This window comes from Aspergillus welwitschiae (genome assembly GCF_003344945.1).
Source record: "Aspergillus welwitschiae strain CBS 139.54b unplaced genomic scaffold BDQ94scaffold_26, whole genome shotgun sequence".
In the NCBI taxonomy this organism is placed as follows: domain Eukaryota; kingdom Fungi; phylum Ascomycota; class Eurotiomycetes; order Eurotiales; family Aspergillaceae; genus Aspergillus; species Aspergillus welwitschiae.
In genome coordinates this window covers 28683-47338 of record NW_020798720.1, presented here as the reverse complement: position 1 = coordinate 47338, position 18656 = coordinate 28683, and the positions used below count along the sequence as shown (strand labels likewise).

At 51.8% G+C, this 18656-nt stretch overlaps 6 protein-coding genes across 6 annotated transcripts; 4 read left to right on the top strand and 2 right to left on the bottom strand.

The window, feature by feature from the left end:
• Nucleotides 1-118: 118 nt before the first annotated feature.
• Nucleotides 119-1871, top strand: BDQ94DRAFT_172388 (ribose phosphate diphosphokinase subunit PRS1; the record flags this gene model as incomplete). The annotated part of the gene is made up of 5 exons (XM_026771949.1): nt 119-377; nt 442-451; nt 504-624; nt 715-1790; nt 1841-1871. The coding sequence occupies 5 exons, from the start codon at nt 119-121 to the stop codon at nt 1869-1871; spliced, it is 1497 nt and encodes a 498-aa protein (XP_026623970.1).
• A 266-nt stretch (nt 1872-2137) lies between these two features.
• On the top strand, nt 2138-2953 carry BDQ94DRAFT_63501 (uncharacterized protein). The gene has a single exon (XM_026776218.1). The coding sequence runs from the start codon at nt 2382-2384 to the stop codon at nt 2895-2897; it is 516 nt and encodes a 171-aa protein (XP_026623969.1). The 5' UTR covers nt 2138-2381; the 3' UTR covers nt 2898-2953.
• Nucleotides 2954-5908: 2955 nt separating this feature from the next.
• On the top strand, nt 5909-8061 carry BDQ94DRAFT_147771 (uncharacterized protein). The gene is made up of 3 exons (XM_026767076.1): nt 5909-6857; nt 6938-7151; nt 7236-8061. The coding sequence occupies exon 1, from the start codon at nt 6102-6104 to the stop codon at nt 6438-6440; it is 339 nt and encodes a 112-aa protein (XP_026623968.1). The 5' UTR covers nt 5909-6101; the 3' UTR covers nt 6441-6857; nt 6938-7151; nt 7236-8061.
• A 1275-nt stretch (nt 8062-9336) lies between these two features.
• pldA (putative phospholipase PldA) lies at nt 9337-12734 on the bottom strand. Its single transcript, XM_026776217.1, has 8 exons — nt 12502-12734; nt 12056-12447; nt 11848-12000; nt 11178-11799; nt 10869-11129; nt 10360-10820; nt 9762-10307; nt 9337-9694 (listed from the first exon to the last, which is right to left on the bottom strand). Exons 1-8 carry the CDS (start codon nt 12548-12550, stop codon nt 9680-9682), a joined length of 2499 nt encoding a protein of 832 aa, XP_026623967.1. The 5' UTR covers nt 12551-12734; the 3' UTR covers nt 9337-9679.
• Nucleotides 12735-13294: 560 nt separating this feature from the next.
• Nucleotides 13295-15075, top strand: BDQ94DRAFT_172386 (DUF890 domain protein; the record flags this gene model as incomplete). The annotated part of the gene is made up of 10 exons (XM_026771948.1): nt 13295-13374; nt 13437-13484; nt 13541-13616; nt 13671-13681; nt 13743-13841; nt 13894-13967; nt 14015-14147; nt 14195-14285; nt 14337-14600; nt 14662-15075. The coding sequence occupies 10 exons, from the start codon at nt 13295-13297 to the stop codon at nt 15073-15075; spliced, it is 1290 nt and encodes a 429-aa protein (XP_026623966.1).
• Nucleotides 15076-15299: 224 nt separating this feature from the next.
• Nucleotides 15300-18493, bottom strand: BDQ94DRAFT_180675 (uncharacterized protein; the record flags this gene model as incomplete). The annotated part of the gene is made up of 1 exon (XM_026773688.1): nt 15300-18493. Exon 1 carries the CDS (start codon nt 18192-18194, stop codon nt 15300-15302), a length of 2895 nt encoding a protein of 964 aa, XP_026623965.1. The 5' UTR covers nt 18195-18493.
• Between the last annotated feature and the right edge of the window lie 163 nt (nt 18494-18656).

Here is an 18656-nt window from a genome sequence, read left to right as displayed (position 1 = left end):
TTCCTTCTTCCCTCCTTGCTTTCCTCCCTTCGGCGCTTGAGATGATCTTGCTGCCTACCTTGTCTTCTATTCCCTCTTGGTCAATGGTCTATGTCTGTTAGCTCATCACAATCCTAAGATGCGGGGAGTACAGATCTTCTCGGGGACATCCCACCCCCTCCTGGCTGAAACCATCTGTGAACGCCTGGGGACCCAGCCGGCTCGTGCCGATCTTGGGAAGTTCAGCAATGGCGAGACCAGTGTAAACATTGGGGTTTCGGTGCGTAACCAAGATGTTTACATCGTCCAGAGCGGCAGCAGCAAGATCAATGACAGTGTCATGGAACTCTTGATCATGATCTCCGCCTGCAAGGGCGGGTCCGCAAAATCTATCACAGGTATGTGCGGACCTCTTTCCCGCCAATCCAAGTTCGCTGGCTGACCCATACTTCTTACTTCCAGCGGTCATGCCGTATGCTTTTACTTGACTCCATGGCTGCACGTCTGATGCTGACACAAACGAGGTACTTCCCGTACTCCCGCCAGTCTAAGAAGAAGAGCCACCGTGGTGCCATCACTGCCCGCATGTTGGCCAACCTTCTCTCGATCGCTGGGGTGGACCATGTGATAACTTTGGATCTGCATGTGAGTCACAAGGCGATCTGTCTGTTGCGCTGGTTTCGCAAATGCTTTATTGCGTGGCATGGATGGAGTTCTTATGAACGTGATCGCTAGGCATCCCAAATGCAGGGCTTCTTCGGAAAACCCGTGGATAACCTGTTCGCCGAGCCCTTCATCGCCCGCTGGATTCGTATGAACGTGCCGGGTTGGCGCGAGGCTGTTGTGGTCAGCAAGAATGCAGGAGGCACCAAACGTGTCACTTCGCTAGCAGACACACTTAAACTCAACTTTGGCATCGTCACGACTGATAGGAGACGTCCGAAAGTACCCCTGGGTATGACGGACAGTACTGTCTTTTTCGATTCTATCGAAGAAGAGAGCACCCCCGTCGCCAAGGATAAGGACCAAGACCCTTTCACTCTCCACCTACAAAGTGGAACTAGTGAGTGCAGTCAATCCGGAGATTCCAGGGGTGAGCCGAACACCAACATGGAGTCTCTTGTAGCGGCAAATTACTTGCGTCCTGAAACTCCATCAGGCGCTCGTCGTCCTTCGGAATTGGAGGCTGCACATGAGTATACTGATGTGCGAGTGCGTGAGGTCATCACTGGGCGGCTCGTGCAAGGTCACCTTGTGGACGACGACTACCCGTCAACCGGTCCTACTTCGCACCCCGCTTCCGGGGAAACCACTCCGGGTCAGAGTGCCAGCCGTGATGAGCCCGACACGGTCCCAGATTCAATGGTGAACTCTCTCATATCCAACACTTCTTCCCTCCCCGGCGACCATGCTTTAGGTGGCTCATTCGATGCTGCCGAATCTTCAGACGAAGAGGGCAGCAGCGGAAAGCACGTTGAGGAAGAAAAGACCATCACATTGGTTGGCGACGTCCGTGATCGGACTGTGTTCCTTGTCGATGATATGATTGACAAGAGTAAATCATGGACTGCCGCAGCAGAAACTGTAGTGAAGAAGGGCGGTGCCAAGAAGGTATACTGCATTGCCACCCACGGCCTTTTCACGGAGGAGTCCCTCGAACAGATGGAAGCTTGTGAGTCGATCGACCACATCGTCGTTACGAATAGCTTCCCTGTTCCACCGCAGGTGGTGAAGAGGTCAAAGAAGTTGATTGTCATTGATATTTCGAGTCTTCTGGCCGAAAGCATCAGGCGCCATCATTACGGTGAAAGGTTAGTCGCCTTTCGAATTCGGTTACAGGATGATTGCTAATCTGTCCAAGTGTTTCGGCGTTGTTCCACCTTACTGACTGATTCGGGATTGTCAATTGGCCTCAGCCTTCGGCATCCGAAGGGTCCTGGCGCTTCTTGCCTTCCCTTCTCTTCCAACTTCCCTCCCGAGTATCCCGGGCAACACTATAGCAAGCCCGGAGATCGGTAAGATGATGACTAAAGACAGTGACGAGTAAATTTGATGACTTCTTCCTCTTTCCGTACAGCGCATGGCGACTTCCTTTGCTTCGATTTATGTGTCGCAAGCATCATCTTATGTGATGATATCATCAGGATACCTTTTCTCACTCACAACTCATGACTGAAGCTAAATTCAACCATACGGTGTGACCATGCGACGGCTGCAAATCACAGCCAGCTACACGTCGATTATGAAGACTAGCTCTACTGTCGAATTTATCAAAGACGGGGCCCGGAACCCTAGTCTTATTAGCCCTTGCGATCAAGGCTGTCACTTTTCTTTTCATTTCTGCTTTCTGCGTAGGTGCGCTCAGGCCGGTCAATTTGCAATGGCACGGAAATTGAGGAAGCATGTCACAACTTTACACCAGCGATGCAGTCCACTCTGGGTACTGCAAGAGCATCTTGTTGGGAAGGAGATTTTCTCTGGACCTAGTTCACAGGATGTTCTTAACGGAGCGTTGGGAGATCATTTGTCCAATCTTGTCCGGCCCATCATCATTTCATGCCATCTGGTGTGTGACGGTAGTGGTGCTGTGCAAGGTTGGCCGAGGAATGAAGGCATCAGTTTCTTGGATTTACATCCTGCGGCCTTGGCCAGTGGAACTGATGCAAGAGAACCTCTCGGACATTACAGTATACCTTGTTAAATGTAGTTTTGTTAGCTTGTACAGGTTCTTGAATATTACAATTTTTGGCTTCCACACTCGTCATGGATCAATCTGTTGTGACGTGATGGTCTTGACTGTCCGCCATCTCAGCTCCGGTGCTTCCCACAATGAGATGTCTGTATCCTTCGGGTGGAACTTACTCGAGGTCTGGCATCGTTCTGACAGGTTCAGAGGCGAAACGAGGTCTAGCCTATAGTTTCAGTAGTTTGGCTTGACAGGAGCCAGCTGAAAGACGCCTCGCACTCGATTTCATTCAATGACTATCAAAGGTCGTACAGCGGAACCGCCGGACAGCTGTCCGGTCTCAGTCAGTGGATATGTTTTCGGGACCCTTGGTGGCCAGGTTTAATGACAACAATAGCGGTGTGCATGAGGCCGAGTGCTGAGCGCACAACTGGTACATGTTGGTTGGCGACACCTTCCGCTAGCCGAGATGGTGATGAACAGCATCCAATGCTGATGGCACCTTCCGGAAGCACTGAGAGAGCTCCCGACATGCAAACTTCGACAACTAATTGGCAGTCGCGCGAAGACATCAGCTCCGGCAAATCAATTAAACTCTCCCCGGTCATTCGTACGTGATATCACAATCGTGGGAAAGAATGCCGTTGTTCTAGCCCAGTCGAACATGGGTCCTAAACAGCTCGTTTACAGGCGCCACCGCAGGACTACACATTTGGCAGGTCATCGAACAAATGGGGTTTGTTGAAAAACTCGATGACTGTGGGGGCCGGCGCTCTTGCGGCCCTGATGATAGGAAGGTAACAAAAAGACGTATCGAGAAGCCAAAAGTACCTTGCGTCACCGGAACCGGGCTACGCAGCTCGAAGCCCAGCACCATGGGAAACCAAGTGGTCCTAGGGGCAACACTAGTAGGGACCGACGCGCACCGGGCCAGAAATATGCCCGGGAGCCACTCCCGGTAGATCAGGGAAGCGTGCAGCCAAATGTTCGACTTTCGACTAGACATATTCTCCATTACCTGATTGAGAAGAAAAGCGGACGCTGTCCCCTCCAGGCCCGTGAAACTAAATCAAACCATTCGGAGCACCAAGGCCAGTCCGGTGATATACCACCCTATTGCATTCTGATGTTTATTGGTCCCCGACAGGGGTACCCTTGGACCACGAACCGTGGAGCGCGACATGGACGACTCGGATGTTTTACACACGCCGCACCTTTCAACCTGCGGCGTGGCTCTTCAAACCACCCCCGGGAGTTATCAGCAGGGAGCCCATTGCTTCTGACCCAGACTTATGCCGTACGAAGTTTATGTAACAGTCACACATTTCACGACAGATGACAACTGCCAGCCATGTGCGTAAGAATTGGCCTGAGCGCCGGGCCGAGTTGCGAGCCAGTGTCATGCCTGAATAAGAGCATAAGAGGAGAAAGCTCGGGGCACTTGACGCACCGCGTGCCCATTCAGTTCAATGACAGTCAGACACCTAGTCAATCTGGGTGAGGGTGCCCCAGAGACGTCAACTTGGAGCGATGGGCCCCTGTGATTTGCCGCGGCAATTTGAATTTACTCCTTAGTACCAGCCGGCTCTCCGACTAGATCCAGCGCCAAAGCATTTAGCACGTCCAGATGGAGCGGACCCCTGGCATTCAGCGACTCAGTTGGAGGGATCGACGCGTCCGACTAATTTGGGTGAGCGGAAGATTTCCCGCAGGTCAACTATCCTCCGGGCCTCGCTTGAAAGTGAGGAAATTAACGAGTGATGACGGTTTGAGAAACAGGCCAGCCGCAATGGACAAAAGTACGTTCTTGCAGGATTGGCAGGCCCGTTTCTGTCACACCAGAAAAAGTTTTTCTTTTTCTTTCCTTTTCCTTGTCTTTCTATACCTCAGCTTGCCATTCCCGAATTCTGTGCCACTTCAAAGTTTAGTGGACTAGTGGCTGAAATAACCTTAGAGGTAACGCTGGATACTGAGCAATCCCTCCAGCAAGCCACTTAGAAACGTACCTGGTTGGCGGGCCCGCGGGTCCTCTGCAAATGCCCGGAGCGATCGGCCACAGATCAGCAAGGAGCCCGAGAAGGTAGGGAGATTACTCAAAGAATTCAGTTGGCTGAGAAGTCTTACACCCCCAACGCCCGGAACGTTCTATGCATCGTACATTGAGAGGGGGTGCAGGTAGAGTCAAGGATATGCAGACGGAAGGACGGGTGCAAGAGTGGAAGGTACGAAGGGAGGGTATGAATGAAAGGACGATGCGATGCAGATCCTGGCTTGAAGACGAAAAGATGTGCCTGTGTACTTGTTGTTCGTCCGGTCGGGGAATCCCTGCTGGCGATGGTGGATCGACTGTAATCGGACGTCGATGTGTGCTCCTGTCGTGGGCCGTGAGAGGAGTCGAAAATGGCTGGAAAGGCACCGTCCATTAACAACCGGGGCAGCTCGGTGATGTTACAAGATCAAACAAGTTGGCAGAAGCTCAGCAGATGGGGCATCCTGTTCAGATAGACCGGAGATGAGCTGGTCTTCACGGACGACACTAAGATGATCCGGCTTTCCCAAATCGGATGGGCATGACGTTTCCGAAAATTAAGAGTGACAAACAAGGATACATTTTTTGGACTGAACTGACAGAGAATTGTCTATCATTCCCAGATATCCTCTTCGGACGTGCCCCATCCTCTATCAACCTGGCGGGGACCGAAAGTCGTCCGCATCTGCCTCTGTACAACTAGAGACTGGGCAAGATAGAGATGGAGGGTGGAGATGGGGAAGATGGGTCACAAGAAAGTCAACAACCATCTACAGAATGGGAATCTACTTGATGCTCCATCAGAATGGCCTATGCTCTCAAGAACCAGGATAGACAGACTAAACAGCGTCGGGTCAGATCTGCACGCCAAAGCAGCAGCGCACCGCAGGGCTGGAACCCATTCAGCCCCCAAACGGAAGCGCATGAATCGGGAATGGGGGTTCCAGATCCTGAGTCCAGGCATTCCCGGGTCGAGCTTCAGCTCCTCCCTGGGGAAATCCTAATTTTAGGGGCGAAAGCTTAAAGACTTGAGCGCAGACCAGAAAAAAGAAAAAACAAAACACAACACGAAAGGGCTAGTAAAAAAGGGAAAAAGGAATTAAGGAATAAGCGGCTGTCGCCTACAGTTCCGCACCCACTTGGTTGGGTCCACTGGCGGCGATATATCACTTCCATCATCTCCTTCTAGACTAGGTTCCTGGATTAGCTTGTGTCGCGCTTCCCAGACCCAGATTTGTGGTTGACTAGGATAGGAGATGATGGGATGGGATCGTGAGGATGATGTAGGTTGGTCGTGTGCTTTCTTTTGCCTTTTCGGGGTCCGGCACTCAACCCATGGATCTTTCTCTCTCTCACACACACATCATAGTACTAGAGAGAGTACTTGTTCTTTTCCCTTAACCATTCATGCAAACTAACTACCTACTTAATACCTTTTCTGACAGCTTATTCCCCGAATCTTCCCCCATCTGCACCCTCGTTCTTCCCACCAACCTCCCCCATATTTCTGTTTTTGTCCATCACATTCTCCTTTTCCATCGCTGGATCCTTTCCTTCCTCACAACACCCTCTTCCCTGTCGCTTGTTATCCATCACTCAACTCTCTGTCGCTTTCTCCACTCAATTAATGACCCGTCGACAGCCTCGGGTACTTGCAGCTTGATTCCCTGCCGACGGAAAGAGCCATTCCATGCAGCAGACCTGCTTCTAGTCTGGACCTCGTACAGCTGCTGGGACCTTCTCTGAACAACGGTCAATCCGAAGCAATGCACCCATCGCATCACTGAAAAGGAGATGTCTCATGCGCTGGTCCAATTTGAAACCTCGTCCTCTATATAAAGCTATGGCGACGCATCCCAAACGTCCTTTGTCTTTCATCCATCATCAACAACTACATCCATCTTCTTTCTCTCTTCATTCTTCTCTTCCTTGACTCTCAGACAACTCCATTGTCGCCTTTCTCATTTCAGAGTTTCCACTCTGCTCTTTCGTCTACACTCTCAGGGACAACCAGGTCGTTTGCCTTGCATTGCAATTGAAGAAGCTCCGGGGCTCTCCATCCCTTCGGCTTCAGTACTTGAATATCACGAGATATCTCGTATCACTGCAGCTTTGCGCGATTTACGCATAGTTCTACACCCACCACTTCTGTGGCAGAAAGTAGTATGTGAAAGGATCCTCATTATAATTTCCAGTTCCTGGCAACACACAAATTGGAAGGATATTAACATGCTGGAAATTAGCGACGAAATGGCCAACCAATGCTCGGGTCACGTTTTCGTCATCGTGCAGGCGACAAACGGGACTATCCTTACCTGGCGATGCTCTGACTGCAACTCCGGTCCGTATGTCGCTATCTGGCGCTGCAAGATCTGTAACCACTGTCGCTGCAACTCCTGCCACACCGCTAAAGGCTAAGAGGAATCACGTCACGCATGCTTTTTTGCCTCTCGATCGGTAAGTGCGCAAGTGGCCTGACTGCAATTGTTTGTGGAAGGCTGTGTACCAGTTGTGAAACTATAAGCTAACCTCTGTTCCTAGTTTGATTCGTACATTTCCTGGAACTTCGAAAAAGCCTTCTGCAGCACTCCTCGCGCCATACCTGCCGAAAGCCTATCAGCCCTTTCTTTGCGCCATTTGATTTTAATAAATATTTTTCTCCCCATTTCGTTCGCTTTTCAATTCTGTTCGGTTTCTCCTGCGACTGTTTGAAAAATTTTCCTCCATCACTGTGGCATACTGCGCATTGTCCCCTCGGTTTGCTGGTGTCCCAGATCGGAGTAGGGTCGACGGAAGTGCGCCTCTGCTTTGTGGTCTGGTCCAATCGGATATCTTCCTATTCCGGCCAGATCTCAATCGATCAACATCAAAGCCGTGGCTACCTGAGTGTGATTTGATATTAACTCATTGTCGCGACCAGAGGAGATGCGCCTCGACTCGTAACCGCAGACGCGGTGCAGGCAGTGCTTTTTCCCCTTCCCCGCCACTAATATCGTCCTCTCCACTCGTTTCCCGCCCCCCTTTCGTGCTTTTGCCATTGTTTCTTATGTTCTTTCCCGACGAAAAGTCCGAAAAGTCGTTCTGATGCAGAGCCACGGCCGGAATTTCATATGTGCACGATCTACTTTCGCCACAAAAAGCAGCATCGCTCTGGTGTTCAGGGTTCCGAAACAAACGGTCTGTTGGTGATTCAATTCCTATGCCGGCGTCTCCTTTCAAAGCAGAGAGAGCCTTGCATTCTTTGTCTTATTACACTCGACCCTATTTTTCAATTCTGTCTGTTTGTTTTTTTGAAATCTTTTGTGCGATAGAGATGACTTATAGACCCTTATCAGGAATACAATGCGGCGACGCAAATTTAATGGCATGACTCTTACCACAATCCGTAGACACATTCCCTCTCCTTGGCAAATTCCCAATACGCTAAAACAGACATGACACACGAAGATCCCGGGACACACCTGTACATAACATACTTTCCGATAAACAAACTATCTACGGAGTAGACTATCTATCTACTTGACCCAAATTAAATTTATCCCCGTCAATAATTTCCCCACTAATAATAATGACAATTCCTTAATGACAAGCAAAGTGGGCCACCCCCGGCCTCCTTCCGACCCGCAAAAATAGACAAAAAAGAGGACCACCCACCCAACCAACCAAACAGGAAATCTGCACCTAACTTCCAATCCAGCCTACCCCAGTTTAGTTTTACTTACCAAATCGGGCGCGGTGCATGATGTATCGGAAAAGTCAATTCGAAAAAAGGAAAATTAATACTAGATAGATTCTACAGAGTTCACAGAGTTAGGACTATTTATTCTAGTGTGCTACGGAGTACTTAGGTAGTCTAGTCTATATCGAATTTAGAAAGGGTAATGATTTAGTGAAATACTATCTATTTAGGGAAGGTAGTAACTAGTTAACTGATAATTAGTAGTACAGTCATCCTCTTTTTTTTCTTGGTGGGGGGGTTTTTGGTTTTCTTTTTCTCTGAGTTAGTAGATACTAACTATCCACATACTTCTACTACTCTTCATGGTTATAACTAGGATAGTATACATGAACGGGGCTACCTGTCTGTAAGTCATGCATGCATGTATGAAATAAGTATGTAAATGTAAGTATGGAAGCTTGAAAAAATAACTAAATGGGGCTTACTTACCAGGTAACTTACCTACTACTGTAGGTCATGCTTAAGTATGTGAGATATCAAATCCCGAATACCGAACTGGGAAATAGGGCGATGCGTGGGGAGAGAGAGAGAGAAGGGGGGGTTAGTGTCGGGATAAAACATCCCTTGAACTTTAGAGTTCAGGAATTCTTCTACTTTGGAGATACTGTATGGTCAGTGAGTGAGTGGATGTTTTATCCATCCACTTACTTGTCTAATTCACTGGGTACTTGGGACATGCTTGTAGGTGTGGCTGTATGTACTTTGCCTAGTATGTACAGTACTTACTTACTTACTTGGGTACTTGTCTTAGGTATGTATGTGTGAGTGCGTGCTTGTGTGTGTCTCTTTCTTTTCTCGGTCTCTCGGTCTCTCCGTTTTCGTTGAATATCCCTTGCGTAGAAGGTTCATGTACTCCGCATCGCAGGTAAACTCTCTTGCTTACTTACCTACTATCCTGGAATCCCGGGAGGTTGGGTTGAGTTGGGCACTATGGATCATTAGAATTTAAGTAGATGGGTTTTAGGATTATGGGATGGATCATGGGCTTGGGATGGGATAACACGGAATGGCAGGACTAGGAGGAATGGGTGATCCGTGGTGTGGGCACGGGCCCTTTCGAGGTGGAGTTTAGTCTCTACGTAGGTGGTCTTCTAGATGGTTCGTTTTTCTCCTTTTCTTTGCTCCTCGAGGCTAGTCTGTGGCGTCGATGGCGGGTATGATATTGGTATGTATTATTAGGTACTAGGTATGTAAAGCAAGTACAACCTGTCGACTAACAATCGGTACTGCAGGTAGGAGGCAAAACTCAGGTGTAGATACTCTGTAGATGAGATTTGTGATACGTTAGCTCATGTTTCACACAAATATCGGGAGGTAGGTAGTATCACCTCTGTGATCTGATTCACCGCCAATCCAGGCTCGGCCATGTTGGCATCCTTCAAGAACTCCAGTGGCATCCAGACCAGATGGCCCTTGATTTTATCCAGCTTCTCTCGGATTTCCTCGACCGGCTGGTAGGGGTCGAACAAGTGACCTTGCTTATTGCCGCGAGGACAGAATTTGTCGTAGTCATCGAACGTGCGGATATTGTCGTCGGGGTCGGCGCGGAATAGCATGCGGTACATGTCGGTGTTGACAGTGGCGCGGCCGGTCCACATCTCCCAGAGCTCGTCGCTCATGGGATCGGTGACGAAGTCGTCTTCGGGTCCCTCCAAAATGTGGTTCATGCACATGTAGGGGGGCTTTGCGTTCGGGTCTTCAGAAGCGTCATAGTGCTGAGCGGGGAGGAGGCCAAGGTGCTCCCGCCAGAGCTGGCGACGGAGAGTGGCAGCGACACGGGCGGCCTTGTACGGTTTGCCATCCATGATGCTGCCGATGAGGTCTTCGTCTTCAACAACAATAGCAAGCTCGCTGTCATGGTAGCCAAGTTGAGACTACTCTTGATCAGTATAGTGTATATGAGGGTTTAGGGGCTGGGGAATATACTCTGTCGTTGATGTTGGCACTTCCACAAATGACAACTCGGTCATCGACAATGCACACCTTTCCATGCACGTAGAGCTCTTCCTGGATAAAGTTCTCCTTCTCGGCCTCGGGATCGCCTTCCCACGGCTCATCGGACATGTTGCCGCCGTTGAGCATGGTGGTGTGGGCCACGGTGTCGCTACCCTTGAGGCCCTCCATCTCCTTGTGACGCTCAAACTGCTCCTCGTACTTACGCAGCCGTGCGAGACGAACCTCCTTCTCCTGTTGGGCATTGTCATACCCCACTTCATGCTTGTCGCCCTCTTTGCCGATAGCCGGGTGGACACTGTCACTCATGATAGACTCAGCAATGCCACGTTGAACATCGTTGTAAGTCACGTCTGCCTCTGACTCCAACTTGACAAGAGAAGGGGTCTTGTTGATACGATCGTATGCGCGCAAGTTGAACAGGAAAACGTGTTCTAGCTAGATCAGCTGGCAAACTCAAACAAACACAAAGTTCAACCTACCTCTGGGGTTCACGCCTTGGGCGGCGATCTGGCCGAAGATCGAGTGTTCACCGCGCAAGATCGACTTGTACTGGTAATCCATGATGGCGCGAGTGCCTGTCGCTTCATTCTGCCGGAGGTCTCCCGCAAATCCAGGGATGGCTGGGATCACAATAATCACTCGGAACTTTCTTCCCTCCTTGCCAGCTCTGACAACAGCCTCGACGATGGATTGCCCAATGGTGTTAAGAATCGGCGCCTGCTTGTCTCCAGTAGCAGTGACTTGGTGGGGTTAGCAGCTGGTACAGTGTTCAGGGTGAACATTCTTACTGAAGAATTGATTTTCAATGTAGACATAGTGCTGAGCCTGGCTGATGATCTCCTTGTAAGCGTTTTGGATGCTATGTTCAGTCAAGATTCCACTGCTCCAGTCGGCGCTACTGCGCACGATCTGCGCTCGTGCAAAGCCTTGCTGGCCGAGCGGCTTCGTATCTAGAGGCGTAAGAGGGTGCTGCAAGTACTCTCCGCAAGGGAACTTGGGACGCTGAACCGCAACAAGATCTTCATCGTCTCCAGTACGACCCTCGAGCATCAGCCAGTCCACACTGTTGTCCCGCTTGTACTTGTCCCGTTTGATGAAGTTCCACCGCAAGACAAAGTGCTCTGCGATGTCATACACACAGTCACCCATCACACCCATGGCAACGTCGTGCCAAGGCATTCGACCATACTCTGCCTTGCTAAGTTCGTTGGCCTGCCAGTCACCCACGCTCTGGAAATCCATGATTCTGTTGTTGTTGAACTCCTGTCCGGGGAAGACCTCGTTCCGCAAGTTCGAGGGGTGGACGTCGGCCAAGGGATGCTGGTGAGCGTCCCATCTTCCAAAACACAGATCAATACCTCCGATGAAAGCCAATGCGTAGTCGATGACAATGAACTTCTCGTGATGCGCCTGATTAAGTTAGCACGCGCTGCCGGATGATCCAAGATTCCAACTCACCCAGTACAAGGTCATGTCAGCTGCGTTCTCGAAGATGTTATGATCCGGATGGCGCAGGACTCTGATGTTTCCGTACCCAGGGCTTCCTTCGGGACAAAGATTGCGCAGCGCGTGCTTGGTATGAGCGGAGTTGCAAGTCAATGCTTGGTTGACCTAGACCATATCTTTTAGCAACATCATAAACGATGTGACTGGCACCTGAACGAACCTCTTTGTACACAATCACGTAGATTTTGACGCCCGCCTCGGCGCGACGCTTGAGAACCTGATCCAGCCGCCATTCCTGTGCCATGAACGGGGGTCTCCGGAGGAACAATTCAGGAGACAGCCACCAATCGGCAATGTAGATGGTCTCTTTGGCCTCCTCTAGGGCCATTGAGACGGCCCACATGTAGTCCAGAGCATCGACGTACCACTTGACCTTGTTACCCTCACGGATCGGTGCGAACGACTTGAAGCGGTGGGATTCGGAGATAGCGGTTCGTTTGGCATCGGTGGCTTTCTCGTGCGCTTCATCATGGCGATGATTGGGGTTGACAATGTTGAAGAACTTGCCAACTTTGTGCTTGAGGTGGAAAGCCTTCTCCTCGATGTGGGTTTCTGTCGGGACGGAGGGCGGTTAGTGGGATTCAGAGCAGTGGAGACAAGAATGACCTTTGAGCTGCTCCTCCAGGTTTTCAATCTTATGCTTAAACTTGTCCATGATGGCGGCGTATTCAGATCGACAGCCTCCAGAGAGAATGAGGGACTGAGGAGAAGAGGGGGAGAAGCAGAACAATTGTTGGAGCAGCCGCCCTGTAGGGACGGAAAATGAGGGGGAGGAAGAAACGCGGGCTCCACCACACGAGGCCGATGGAGCTATCGGTTGCGATGCTGCCTGAACCGCTGAATGGATGAATGTTTCAGATCGGCGGATCGGCGGGGGGCAGATCCAGATTTCAGAGCAGCTGCAGTGCAAGAAAAACCAGTTTCCACTTTCCAGAGATGCACTGGAGAGGAAGAAGACTTTAAATACAAAGTAGATTAGATCAAGCAGTCCGGAGTAGATTGGCAGATTGAATCCAACGCGAGCATGACATCACTGCCTGAGTGCCTGAGACAGAAACCCCCTCCTCCCAGCCTTATCGCCTCAGGCACAGCAGTCGTCACTCATTACCAGCCATTCCATTCCATTCAGACTTCCGTGATCTTCTGGTCTGTCGCACCACAGCAATTCCCTGTTTTTCAACCAACGCGGTCTCGGAGACTCCGTCTGGGCATTCTTCTCGAAAGCAAGCGATAGGCCGCCTAGCAATAGCGTGCCTCTACCGTATCGGGGGAGGATTTCCGGTACGCTCCACCCGCTGCCATTGGTTGTGTCCAGCACCACACAGTCCACTGTGCACGATGCCGTCCCTGACCAGTGGCACAAAGCACTAACATTTTCACGTCCAGTAAGTAGCACACCATGAGGGCCTTGCGCAATATCTACAAGGATGAGGTGGACTTTACGGCTCTTGCCTTGCAGTCTCCCGAGTTTGCAAAGTAGTCAGTCCATCCGGTGTAACCTGTGTGCTCACTTTCATCTCAACTCACTAAAACTTCTCCAGCTTGAAATCCAATGGGCAGCTGGACTTTAGCGACCCGGACGCTGTTCGGTGGGTCAGAGACTAACCTGAATGGTAGCTGCAATTGCCACTGACACGTACTCAAGTCAATTGACCAAGAGTCTGCTGCAACGCGACTTTGAGCTGAAAGTCGAGATTCCGGAAAATCGACTGTGTCCACCGGTACGTCTGCCAGCTGCCGATTTCCGTTCCTGCAGCTAACAAGGACACGTGCAGGTCCCAAATAGGTAAATGACTGCCTGTCTATAGACTAGTTGCATCGTGCAATGCAGCTGACCCCAAGTATAGACTCAATTACATCCTGTGGCTGCAAGACCTGCTCGATACCACTGGCGATGAATACCGCGATAACTATGACCCTGACCGAGAAGTTATCGGACTTGACATGTAATTCACCACTCCACCTTCGGAGAACTCGGTCGCTAACCCACTAGTTAAGTGGGACAGGATGCTGCAGTATCTACCCCCTGCTAGGTTGTTCCATGCGACCTCATTGGCGCTTCGTCGCAACAGGTATGTTCAACGTTATGCCGTATGCGCCTTTACTCACACGTACGCAGACATCGACAACGACAACATCCGAACATCGCGAGACACAATCTCTAAGAACAAACTTGATTCTCGCATTGAGATCATCCAGACAGACCCGAAGGATGAGCTGATTCCATTAGACACAAAGCTCAATGTCGACAGGTAACTACAACCCCCCACTCTCACTATACACCACTAACCCTCCACAGACTTGACTTCACCATGTGCAATCCCCCATTCTACGCCTCGCGCGATGAATTAATAGCTTCTGCAGAAGCCAAAGAGCGACCTCCCTTCTCGGTAAACCTGATCATCGCCCATCCTCATCCCGCCATTCACTAATCCTAATAGGCCTGCACCGGCGCCGAGGTAGAAATGGTGACCACCGGCGGCGAAATCGCCTTCATCACGCGCATGATCGAAGAAAGCCTGCGCCTCCGCGAGCGAGTAATCTGGTACACCACCATGCTCGGCAAACTGAGCAGCGTATCCGTTCTCATCGAGACGCTCCTCGAACACAAGAACAACAACTACGCCGTGACCGAATTCGTCCAAGGAAACAAAACCCGAAGATGGGCCATAGCCTGGTCATGGACCGATCTGCGTCCAACAGTCGTACGATCTATCTCTCCTCCTTGTCCTATCCCACCAAACAACCAAGCTAATAACTATTTAGTCTATAGCACGAGGCACCACCGCCATCCCCAAACACCTCCTCCCCTTCCCCTCAGAATACATCTTCACCACACAATCCGAGTCCATCGACGAAGTAAGCGCCAAAATAGACTCAGAGCTCTCCGCCCTACACGTCCAATGGCTGTGGCGCAAGAACCTCGCCACGGGAGTCGGGTTCGCGATGCAGAACGTCTGGTCTCGGCAGGCGCGTCGCAAGATGCAGAACCCGGATGCGATGGCTGAGATGGGGGAGATTGATGAGACGAAGGCAGCACTGGGGTTCAAGGTGCAGTGTAAGAAGGATGCGATTGATGAGAAGGGGGTGAAGGTTATTGTGAGATGGCTGAAGGGGAGGGATACGGTCTTGTTTGAGAGTTTCTGTGGGATGTTGAAGAGGAAGGTTGAGAATAATTAGTAGCTACAATTGTAGATAGGAAGTAGATGCATAATTACACCCTGGGTTTCTATTGCAGATTAGAGGTCGATAAAGTCGAACAAACAAATGAACTCTCATGAATGATCTATGTATATGCTGCTGCTTCTGCTCTCGCAATCACAACCCAAAAAGGAGAACAGTATAATACTTTTTCTTTCAAACCATGCCTCCCATAACATAATGCCACCAACCATCACTATCTACTAATTACTCCCCACCTCACTCTGCAACTCCTTCAACCTCTCCCACCCCTCACTATCCTCCCAAAACTCCTTCCCCTTACCCAAAATGCCCCTAACCGCACTCCTAGCCTTGAACCTCCAATCCTTCGCGACCATCTCCTCCGTACCCTCCTTATCCATCGGACCAAACCGCGCATACCCATCTCTCACCAACCTCTCCGTAGCCTTCACAATCTCCATCCACCTCTTCTCATCAGCCATCTGGAACGCGCCCTGCGAGGCCGAGGCAACCGTCGCGCGCCACGCCTTCTCATGCGCCTCGAAAGCCATGCTCGGGCGTTCACGGAACACCTCCACCCTAGCGACGAGGAGCCACAGCGGCGCGGAGTGCGTGATCAGCGGAACGATGCTGGTGTCGATGAGCGAGAGGATCTGGCCGGCGATGGTGCCGCTGCGGACGACCTTGGCGTTAGAATCGTCGCCATCGATGGAGATGAGGAGGTCGGAATAGTTGTATGCAGTGACGAGGTGGTCCACGAGCAGTCCTGTGATGGGCAGGTCGATGCACTTCTCGCCGTTCTTGGAGCCGTGGAGTTCGATGACACGGCGTTGGGCGGTGATGACTTCGCGGAAGGGAGTGAAGGGCGGGGGGATGGAGGCCGCCACGGTGAGGACGTTGTCCCAGATGCGGACGTCGCTGTGCTTGAGTTGGGCAGCGCGTTGGAGGGCCGCTAGGGCTTCGCGTTTGCGCTTGTAGGGGTCTTCGGGGGCGGGTTGGTTGGTGGTCTCTTCGTCTTCTTCGTCGTCGGCCTTTACGGGGGCCTCGGTGATGGGGATGGGGAAGGGTTCGGTTGATTCTGCGGGTTTGGGAGAGCGCAGGATCGCGGCGGCCAGGTTACTCCAGGCTTCGGCGTCGGTGTCTTCGAGCTGGACGGTGCGGGTGAAGGAGTCGATGGCGTCGTCCCATTTCTGGAGCTCCAGTTGCACGCAGCCCAGGGCGAACCAGGCGCCGAGGTTAAGACGGTTGATGTGGAGACTCTTGAGGTAGGCGTCTTCGGCTTTGTCGAGAGCTGGGGGCTTCAGGCTGAGGTAGTGACGGGCCAGGGAGCGCTGGGCGCGAGCGTATCTGTTGTTGGAGACTGCCCAGGCGCGCTCGTACATGGCTGGGTCGGTGTCGATGTCACCCAGGATGCAGAGGAGGCGGGGCGCATCGGCGGGGAGAGGGGAGAGTTCGGGCCCATCGAACTTCTCGTTTTCATCGTCGGGATCCGTGCCGGTGGGTTGGTAGAGCTGTCTGCGGACGAGGTACTTGGCCTTGTCCTCTCGTTCGGTGGCGGCGTAGCAGAGAGCGGCCTCAGCCCACATCTGTAGACGCTCGTAGATGTCCAAGGCTGTGCGCAGACCTCCGAGGTTGACCCAGCGGGTGGCGAGCTCTGCCTCCAGGCTCCAGCGGGTGGAGAAGCTCAAGATCCAGATGTACTCCAGACGCTCGGCGGCGGAGGCGGATTCCGATTTCTCGGGTCGGGGAAGGAAAGTAGTCGGCTCTTCGACGGATGTTCCTGCTTGTTCATCGGAGGTGGCGGTGTCGGCGATGACTTGGTCGACAAGAGCTTGCATCTGCAGGACGGATCTCTCGACAGTTCTGGCTTTGTATCCCTCGACTCGGCTTCGTACCAACAGGGCCTGAGTGTAGATCTGCCAGTTCGAGCTGCCACCCTCGAGCACACGGGTCGCGTACGGCTGCGTTTCCTCTCGGGTGAGGCCGTTCTCCGGTGCGGTGTTTGTAATGGCGGATGCGAAAGCAAGGAGAATAGCAGAGTCGACGGGGTCAAGCTTGGGTTGGTCGCCGGGGTCGAGAGACGCCAGGGAAGGCGGGAGATTCGACTCCTCCTGAACGGTCACTTGTGTGTCTTCGGATTTCTGGCCATCCGACTTGGTAAAGGAGATAGACTCGAGAAGAGTGTCATCATTGAGATCGAGCTTCTTGGGTACAGAGGGCTTGTCGCTCTCCGATTCCGCGGCGGCATCGGCGCTCTTAGCCAGGATAACCAGCTGACTGATATCACGGTCCTGGAATTTGGTCCTCTTTCCGAGCTTACCGGTTAGAGCGAACTCGAACTTCCGCTCCACGGCAGCCTGTTCGAGATCCTTTCTGGCCTTGGCATCAAAGCTGTGGTGAGTATGAATGGTAGCCCGTTCGAGAAGGAACCGACCCTTCTCCTGTGCAGTGCACTTGTCGCTCAGAACGAGCTTTTCGAGGTTCTCCAAATCGGTGTAGATGGAATCCTGCAGAGTGCCAGTGACTTCCGACAGCATCTTCTGGTGAAGGAAGTTGACCCGGACCCTCACAGTCCTAGCCACCAACGGACCGTTCGACAACAGGACATCAGCATCCACCAGCAGGGCCTTCGCCACAGCGAACAATTCCACATTAGGAGTCAGCTTGTAAGCGGCCTCACCGTCCACCGAGAGGTCCCGGATGACATGATCGCGGACGGCGCGGAGGGCCGCCGCGTCTGGCCGCAGGGCAGCAGGGATGATAACATCTGCAGGGCTGAACTGCAACGGAGGACCAGTGACATTCGACTGCAAGAAACCGAATAGAGCGGCCAGACCGATATAGAGCAATTGAGAGCGCTGTTGCTCAGAGGTCAAGCCATCCACTGGTGTCTGGGCGACAGCCTTTGCCTTTTCCGTCAAGAAAGTAGTATAAGAGATTTCTTTGCGAGAGACACGGTCGAGAGCCTCTGAGTCTGCTACATCATGTCCGAAGACTGCCTTTGCGGAGGGCAGCTGCAGGAGGGGCACTATATCCGCATCTGTGAGGCGGATGGGGTCATATTGTTGCCGAAGCGCGGATGACTCGTCGAACAGGGTGTTCAGAGACGCGGGGTAAGTGACCGTAGCGTCGCCCATAATGATTGTCACGGGGGTATCGTTTAATGCGTTATTGAAGAGCGAGGATATCAGTGTGCTGCTGGGAATCAATGCGATCTTCCGACCAGGCTTCTATGCGAATGAATTAATAAGACGGCACGAGACCCTCAGGTCGAGGTTTTTGAGTGAATTGACGGGAACTGATGTCTCAGTATAACATATCCTGTGCGTCCCTATATGAAGATACTACCCTGCAAGCCTGATGCCAGAGGAGAAACGTCTAAAGAAGCAACTGGGGAAGGAAAAGAAGGACTGGGCGCGAGACCGCGAGAACCCCGCCATCCCGCTTGGTGCCTTTTTTGCACTTTTTTTCTGCCGGTTTATCGATAAGCCATCTCCAGGCGGTGACGCCTTACGCTGGGATGTGGCATTATGCTATCCTTTGCAAGCAGCATTAATCTCCTCGCGATTATTGCTATGGCCACGCACTTGTACACTCAC

Bases quoted from the DNA above. Each gene is read 5' to 3' on its own strand.
- BDQ94DRAFT_147771 (XM_026767076.1), top strand. From the start codon at position 6,102: ATGCAAACTAACTACCTACTTAATACCTTTTCTGACAGCTTATTCCCC.
- BDQ94DRAFT_63501 (XM_026776218.1), top strand. From the start codon at position 2,382: ATGTCACAACTTTACACCAGCGATGCAGTCCACTCTGGGTACTGCAAG.
- pldA (XM_026776217.1), bottom strand. From the start codon at position 12,550: ATGGACAAGTTTAAGCATAAGATTGAAAACCTGGAGGAGCAGCTCAAA. The intron at 12,448-12,501 runs GTCATTCTTGTC...CCGTCCCGACAG, and splicing joins CCTGGAGGAGCAGCTCAAAG to AAACCCACATCGAGGAGAAG. The intron at 11,800-11,847 runs GTGAGTTGGAAT...TAACTTAATCAG, and splicing joins CTGACATGACCTTGTACTGG to GCGCATCACGAGAAGTTCAT.